This window comes from Micropterus salmoides, unplaced genomic scaffold, assembly GCF_014851395.1.
Source record: "Micropterus salmoides isolate LMB-PRFRI ecotype aquatic unplaced genomic scaffold, ASM1485139v1 Ms_hic_scaffold_10, whole genome shotgun sequence".
Lineage (NCBI taxonomy): Eukaryota > Metazoa > Chordata > Actinopteri > Centrarchiformes > Centrarchidae > Micropterus > Micropterus salmoides.
In genome coordinates, this window is record NW_024040041.1 from 23,697,372 (window position 1) to 23,706,006 (window position 8,635).

The 8,635-nt window shown below is 38.6% G+C and overlaps 1 protein-coding gene across 1 annotated transcript; it reads right to left on the bottom strand.

The window, feature by feature from the left end:
• Window positions 1-2,853: 2,853 nt before the first annotated feature.
• zfand2a (zinc finger, AN1-type domain 2A) lies at window positions 2,854-6,362 on the bottom strand. Its single transcript, XM_038703765.1, has 10 exons — window positions 6,200-6,362; window positions 5,361-5,459; window positions 5,169-5,263; window positions 4,649-4,780; window positions 4,413-4,564; window positions 4,202-4,327; window positions 4,037-4,112; window positions 3,863-3,942; window positions 3,361-3,445; window positions 2,854-3,170 (listed from the first exon to the last, which is right to left on the bottom strand). Exons 2-10 carry the CDS (start codon window positions 5,413-5,415, stop codon window positions 3,132-3,134), a joined length of 840 nt encoding a protein of 279 aa, XP_038559693.1. The 5' UTR covers window positions 5,416-5,459; window positions 6,200-6,362; the 3' UTR covers window positions 2,854-3,131.
• Between the last annotated feature and the right edge of the window lie 2,273 nt (window positions 6,363-8,635).

Sequence of the window (8,635 nt, forward strand, 5' to 3'; positions counted from 1 at the left end):
CATTCACCATCTGGTCCGCTAAAGTGAAATCCTCACATGAGCACCCTGCATTAGTGAAAGCGTTTCTCTCTCTCTTACACACACACACACATACACAAATTGTTGTGTTACCATAGCAACCAATCTCTCAAAATCTACTTCAAGAAAAAAGTGTGTTTAAGTTGTGGATGTGGAAACTACTTGTGTATACTGATCCAAACACACCATTACAAGGTTTCTGACACAAATTTTCCATTTGCACCGACACAACAGGGCACACTCTGGTCCACTGTCCTAGTTTTCCTGCTGCGCTGTTAAATGGCACTTGTGATACCAGGAAATTGGAGCTGTGTGAGAGCTCTGTGTTTTCCAGCCTCCAGGTCATAAATCTCTGGCTGTATGTTTCTACAATAAAGCAAGGAAGGGTGCGTGACTTTTGCAAACTGATATATAGAACATCTATTCGGTTATTTGTTGACAGATTTGGTGAAGAATTTACATACTACTAACAAAACACTGTCAGTACATGGTCATATGATGAACTGTGATAACATTCACATGATTCATGGCCATATTTCATGGCCAGCAGGGCTGAATAATTTTTTTTCCCCACAGAGAATCACTGCTGTGTATTCAGAAACAACTCATCAATTTCTACTCAGCTGACAGAACAGCGGTGAGTCAGAAAGGCTTAAAGTACGCTGAAACAATTTTAAACGACACAAAGGAGATCATGTCCCCATTCATCACTGAGATAAACAAGATACTTGCTTGGCTCACTGAGTGGTTGCTGTTGTGTCACAGGCATCAGGTGAATCTAGAGTACGCCTCAACAGTTTCCGTCATGACCTGGACCAAAATCCTCAGAGACAAGAGCCAATGGACGAGAAAAACTACTTCTGTCTGAAACATGTCAGAGGCTGAGTGTTTCCTCTACCCAGTGAAAATGACCTTTTCAGCAATCACAGCGAGAATTTCTATTTTTAAATGCTGTTTTCTGTTTTGACCTCTATAAACCCTTTTCACTTCAGACTGTATCATGAACATAGTGGAACAGGAGGAGTGCAGGATTGGGACTAATGTGAGAGTTGTACGTGATATGCTGAGCACAGGTTTAATTATGTAATTGCACTTATAACACTGTACTGAAGGTGGCAGATTTTTTACTTTTTGATCATTGTGAAACCTGTTTTCACTAAGGCAACAAACGAGTGCAACTTTAAATAACTGATGCTCTTCGCCTTAGTGACTACAGACACTTTGAAACACTAATTCAGGTGAGGCACTCAGTGTGTTTAGGTGTCTGTATTACTGCGCAGTATGATGCAGTACACGGAGTAATCTTCACAGAATCTTCCAGACTCATATCTCCTCCAATTACTGTGAACATAAGCAGATTAGGTCATTCACATGTTAACAATATGTCTTTGCGTTTTGCATAAATATGAGCTCCAGATCCTGTTTAAAGCTTTAAGTACTTGACAGTAGTTGTCCTCGTGAACTTGCAAATATATGCAGCAATATGCCACAACTGATCAGATCAATGCATACTTTTGTTCAATAGAAATGCTCACTTCACAGCATCAGCGATGAATTTTTGCATATATATTTTGCATTACTGCCATCTGATAATATAATTAGGTGTTTGGTGACACATGCTGACTGGAGCAGGTTGAACAGGTGTTGTCCAGTGGCTGAACGCCTTTTGGTCGTGCTTATTAAATATTACTGACCCAATGGTTTAGGTTAGTTTGTGTCACGACACTCTGCTTTCCAATACAACATTTCAACTGCTGCCATTGTTGGTCACATCATGCAGCTCAATGGACCTCGACAGTGTCTCTCCTCATCATGCAAATGGAAGCAAAGGCAAAAGTACTGAAACAAAAGGAGAAAGCGCCAGATTTTTCATGACAATTGAATGAATCAGTATACTAAGTAGAAAAACAGCAGAGGTCTCTTGTAATAAACAGCTATGACAGCTGATCATATATGAAGTGTCACTGCCATCTGCTGTGCAAACTCTGAATGACTCGTACTGCAACTTTTTAGCCGTAATTAACAAAATGTCAGAAAATGTTCAAAAATATTCAGTTTACAATGTTAAACACAGCAAAAGAACCAGATCCTCTTACTTGAGAAATGTAACCCATTTCCCCCATGATAAATGACAACAATTATCTATTACTAAATTTGTTGCAGATAGATTTTTCTGTTGAACTATAAATCAATTAATAGATTGTTTCAGCTCTAGCTGCAAGAAAGTACAGCAGGAGTGAAAACGTTAATATAATATATTAATATACAGAAATACATTTCAAATGTATCAAGGCAATAACCAAGTAATGGAAACAATTGGGAAACAATTATAATTGTTACAAAGTTATTGAACACCAGAATGTATTTAAGGCAGGTGCATCCAATCAAAAACTTTTACGGTCAAAAAAAACAAAAAAAACCTCTTAAGTCTTGTACATCACTGATCTCTTGTACTTTATCTACAGTGTTTCAATCCTGAGAGTATCATCATGATGAGGTTTACCTGATTAGATTCTGAGAGACAAAATGTAAAAAAGTGCGTACAAGTGATCAATGTGCGGAAACAACAAATTCAGCATTGTCAATCTCAGCTTCATGTGGTCAACACAGCGATATATAAACACTGTATTTTGCTAAATAAAACTGGCCAAGTGTATCAGAAAGAATCCTGAGCATTCGTCTGTAAACAATCTTGAACCCCTCCTGCTGAAAAGCTGAAAACATTTATTACCGTATTCCACTTCACAACTCTAATGGACTTGTTGATTTGCCGAAATAACAGACGTCTCAGTGTTAAGTATGTCTTCAAATCTGAATGAACTGTGCGATTCAAAATTCAGAGTGCATCTTTGAAATTATTTATTAATATTCATACAAGTTAATATAACGGTTTCATGATTAGCATATAAAATATGTACAAAGCAAATCATTAGTAAAAATGACAGATCCTGCTGGGAAAGTATGTGCTTATATAGTAGAAGGCGGCAATGTCTCAGCAAATTTCCAAGAGTATTTCTTCTTTTAACAATCATTGATCCTGGATGTTGATATCCTAGATGTGCAGTTTCTAGTAGATCATTAGCACAGCTTGAAGTCTAAATGGTGGTTGGAGATTAAGAAAGGCTGCAGCTGGACTGTTTGGACTCTCTCCCCTAAACAAAGAGAAAATACAGTTAGAAACAAAGACTCTTATAATCCCATGAGTTTCATATAATAATAAAAAATGTATCAAAAGGCAAATTAGTCTTTCATCTTATGACAACAGTTCAAAGAGGACATGACAACAGTGTACCCACATGCGTTCCTGTTAGCATGCTAGTGATGGCTAAGCTTTCCGCGTACCTGTTGTATCTGCTGCTGACGTCTGTATTCTTCTTCACTGGCAGCGAGAGCCTGAGCGAGAGCCAGATCGTCCTGCTCCTGAGGGCTGAGATGCAAACCAAAAAACTCAGACTCACACACGGAACCTAAGTTAAACCTGGATTTATTGATAGTAACTGTTTTTATTCATACAGTACATTTAACTTGATGATGACGATGTGTGTGTTTACATAAACAGCAATGGTGATAAATCGACTTCCCACAACTTCAGATTTACCATTGAAAGCTCCAGAACAGTTAAACTGTTTGAGGTTGTCTTTGTCGATTGGTCATACTTGTTCACAAACCCCGGCTTATGCGTAAACCTGAGACTGAGCACTCACACATATATTTCTGTTGCATTTCCAAGAAAAACTGCCTACTTAGGTATGTCAATTTAATGGATCTTTGCTTCTGCTTACACTGATGTTGAGCTGATAACAGGATATTTCTGGGATTACGGCTTTTGATAATGTTTCCTCACCTAAGGTCTGGCTGAACCGTTGGCTGAATCGAATCAGCCAAAGACATCTCCAGAGCCCTTTGTAAAGCCTGCTCCTCCGTCTGCAAAGACAGCATGAGCAGCACACACGTGACATTTTCCACGCAACGGTGAATTTTTTTTTATCAGGTAATGTCATGTAAATAATGCACATACCATGCTGGCCTGAAATGATGCTGATGGTGGGATAACATTCTGTGCTGAAACGGAAGTAGGGATCCTCTGAGTAGAGCTAGAAAAAACAAACAGGACAACAAAGGAGTGAATTAGTATTTTAGATGTCTATATAAACAAACAATTTTAATAAATAGATGTGCTCACCCGCTGTTGTGGCCTCTGTTGTTTGCACTCAGACCATTAGAAACAGGTCTAGAGCGTCCTGAAGCAGATGAACTAGAACCAGAGGCAGCGGAGGAAGCACCTTGGGCCCTCATTGCAGCAGCATGTCTAAAACAAAACATAAAATCATTCTTGCATTGACATTTCTCAGATAAAACAACAGTATCTGAAGGTGCAGTGCGAATGTACCCACCGTGGTTTGGACAGAGGTTTCCCATCAGTTTTACAATCATGGTCTAGTGGGTGCCGGTGTTTAAGACAGTAATTTAAACGACACTGGTCACAGGTCACTCGTATCATTTCCTTCTGCTTACAGCCTCCTTTAGAACATTTATTTGTGAAAATCTGAAAGGAAAAAAGTGTCTGTTATTGTTGTTTAGATTCTAACTGACTGCAAGGTGAGACACCTCTATTTGGTTTTATATTAACCTTTCTCTTTCTCTGTGCAGGGTCCGATTTGCAATCCCGATCAATGTGTTCCCCGACTTTAATGTCGGGAATCTCTCCTCTCTTGATGGGAATAGGGATGTTGCACAAAGGACACACTGGGACCTGGACATCCTACAGGAAAAACAAAATCAAATCAAATTAATTTATTATTGAAACAGCATCTTGACACAAAATAACACAAACTAGGGAATATATTAAGTCCAATGGGTAATAAAGATAATCAAAATTTGCAATGCGATTTGTTTTAGTGGACACTATTGAACTATTTATTTATGTTCACTAATACACCATGATGCAATCAGAAATCATACACTGTTTTCCTCAGGTTTACAGCAATGAAACTGTAATCCTAAAAAAACAGGTTAATAAAATGTTCATTTAGTTTCACATGTGCGCACATTCTTACATAAAAAAGGCAAACAACTGAATTGAACATGCAGGTGAACATGCAAAATGCTAACCACAGTTCAAAAAGTTGTACTGAAAATAGATCATTTACCTTTTTGTAGGATGAGGTGCATTTGTGATTTGCATAGGTAATGTGGTCCTTGCAGAAAATCTCTTTACAGGCATCACATCTCATAGGAAGAAAATCTGCAAAAATCACATGGTTTTAAATTCCATGTTTACGTCAGGCTGGGGAGGATAAACACGCAGTAGCCATGATTTATCTTTCCCAGACAGTGCTCACCTAAACGCTTGCAGGTCTTCTCAGAGCAGTGCTCTCCCAAATCTGGAAACTCCATCGCAGAAATACCTCTACAACTGACAATGGTGAAATCTAAACAACCTGAAGGAAGGATAAAATAATGTGTTTAGTATTTTAAGCCACACTGTCACTTATGAGGTTCTGACTATGTGAACACTGAAATGGGTGGACCCACTGCATGCTAGCAAGCGTTTCCTGTGGCATTCAAAGTCAAGTCATCGTGAGTTTTAAAAATTGTAAGCTCATGACTAACGTTAAGTATACAATATTACGTCAGCTCCGAACCGCTGCTGGCTAACGTTAGCTTTCAGAAGTTATCTCGGTCTAGAAAACAATGGTAAACGAAATGTTATGAGACCATCCAAGCAGACTGCCAACCTACTAGCTAACGTTAGCTAGGCCAGGTTATTTTACACGATTAGTTAGGCTGGTTACGTAACTTACTTACAGCTCACCTTGTTACGATCGTGTAGCAGAGATACAACTTAACAACGAACAGGCGTTTCGGTAATGTTACTGTGACCAAACCAGCATAATAACATGTTTCACAATTCGTGACGAGTAAGACTTGTTTATTAGCCACACAAGTGCTAACAGCTGACATTAGCATGTGTATTTGTAAGCAATACGCCAACCTCAAGTTATAGCTACCTTGTATATAAAGTATTATTAAATGGGTGCACTTTCTCTCTCTCTCTCGACTAAACCACATGAATAAACACCGTTAAGATGACGTTTCAGTTGGTTTTGCTGCCCAACGTTAATCAAACTATCTATTAGCTTACTAAGCTAGGTTAGCTAGTTCTTTATTTTGTACTCACCAAATCTCGTTTTCTTGTCCGTCTGTCGTGTTATAGCAGGAGAACACAACGTTATCTTAAATTAGCCTAGTTAATTTTGATGTTATTGTGCCTTTTTGACAGTAAGCACAGATCCCTGAGCACCGCCTGTCTCTTGGCCGCTGAACTGTCTGTTTTCATTAACTTTTGATGTGTCACGCACGCTCAGCAACGTCATCTTACGTCAGGAAAAACGCACGTGACCGCAGATGTAGTTTTAGAAACGGTGGAATGCAGTCAGTGGGTGGAACTGACCATAGAAAAGACAAGCAGAGTCCGGAAAGATCCAGACTCACCTGGCAGTATGTATACCCATACAAGAAATTATCTGGTTATTCATTGCTCTCAATGTACACATATCTTACATAGACATAACAGTTAAGAACAAGGACAACAAAACTGAACAAATAAAGGTAAAATAATAGACAGGATCTACACACATATGTGAAAACTATGGTGAAAACAGAATAAAGCGATTTTTAAAGGGTACTATGAATTATTAGTCACTTCAAGTAACTATTCGTTTTAACATTAACAATTGATTAGATCCTAGTAGGCCTACTTACTTTTTAGTTACCAATCAATTGCACATTTTTGCCATTGAACACTATGGGGCTCTGCAGTTCAGATATCACCTTTTATTTAGTAAGAAGTAGCCTAACTAATTGATTAGTAATAATTAGTAACCAATTCCATTTAACTACTCACTGTTATTTAGCTACTGACTAGTAACTATTACATTCTTACTGGTAAGAATTAAAATGTTACAATCAACAAGTCATTTTACTAGTTATAAATGAATGACTAGTAACCCCCAAAAATGTACAAGTAAGAATGAAAATGTTAGTATCTTTTGGAATAATTACTAGTAACTAGTGAATAGGTAATAGTTTCCTAATAATAGATACTAGTAAAATGGTAATAGTTACATAACTAATGAATAGATGATTTCTGAACTGCAGAGCCCCATAGATTTCAATGGTTCACACCGACCACTGGTCGCTACCACAGTCTCTAAGGGAAGGCTCCTTTCTGTTCCTTGTCACACAAACTGTGGCTGTATTAAAAAAGGTCAGTTTCAAGTTTTTATACAGTCTATGGTTCCAAAGTAGACCTAAAGAGACCTTAGATCATTTAAATTATCTCAACTGGCAGATGATACATTTTTTTTTGTCTAATAGAGAGGAATGGATCAAAGCAATTAGATGTGTTGAGGAATTTTCTACTGTATCAGGCTTAAGAAGGAACTTGAACAAATCTGTTTATTAGGCTACCACTTAAGGAGTTATCAGAAGTTAATGGTATCCCTGTGAAGAACCCAGTTACACACCTGGGTGTGATAAGAATGAAAAACTCTGCAATAACCTAAAATTCAGCCCTATGATTAAACAAATAATGAGAAAAGGTTCAACATGTGGTGGATGAGGCATCTTTCACTGAATGGTAGAGCTCTACTATCTAATACTGCGGGAATATCCATATCTATGTATCCTTATCACTGGAAATGCCTACTGAAATATACAAAGAATTAGATAAGATCTTATTTAATTTCATTTGGAGGAACAAATGTCATTATTTAGGGAAAGATACCCTATGCAACATAAAATATTTTTTTTAGGTTTTAAGCTTTGAAACCTTAAACTATATTACTTTAAAATACTTTCCAAAGTTAAATGGCTAACTAAGTTGATAAAATGGCCTGGAAATGAAGAGATAGTATTTTATGAGAATATAGGCATAATTGATAATGTTGTATTTATCAAAGTATTGTGATCTAGATAGATGTATTAGCCTACTGTAGATTGGCTACAACCACACAATATACTGTACGCCTACAGTGCATCAATAAGATATAATAGAGTATATTTTATTATTATAAGATGTGCTCAATTGGATTCAGATCTGGGGAACGGGCGGGCCAGTCCATAGCATCCTCTTGCAAGAATTGCTGACACACTCCAGCCACATGAGGTCTAGCATTGTCTTGCATTAGGAGGAACCCAGGGCCAACCGCACCAGCATATGGTCTCACAAGGGGTCTGAGGATCTCATCTCGGTACCTAATGGCAGTCAGGCTACCTCTGGTGAGCACATGGAGGGCTGTGTGGCCCCCCCAAATAAATGCCACCCCACACCATTACTGACCCATCACCAAACCGGTCATGCTGGAGGATGTTGCAGGCAGCAGAACGTTCTCCACGGCGTCTCCAGACTCTGTCACGTCTGTCACATGTGCTCAGTGTGAACCTGCTTTCATCTGTGAAGAGCACAGGGCGCCAGTGGTGAATTTGCCAATCTTGGTGTTTTCTGGCAAATGCCAAACGTCCTGCACGCTGTTGGGCTGTAAGCACAACCCCCACCTGTGGACGTCGGGCCCTCATACCACCCTCATGGAGTCTGTTTCTGACCGTTTGAGCA

Coding starts and splice junctions, on each gene's coding strand:
- zfand2a (XM_038703765.1), bottom strand. CDS start 5,415: ATGGAGTTTCCAGATTTGGGAGAGCACTGCTCTGAGAAGACCTGCAAG. Junction 5,264..5,360: donor GAAGACCTGCAAGCGTTTAG/GTGAGCACTGTC, acceptor TGATTTTTGCAG/ATTTTCTTCCTATGAGATGT. Junction 3,943..4,036: donor CATCATTTCAGGCCAGCATG/GTATGTGCATTA, acceptor CTGTCTTTGCAG/ACGGAGGAGCAGGCTTTACA.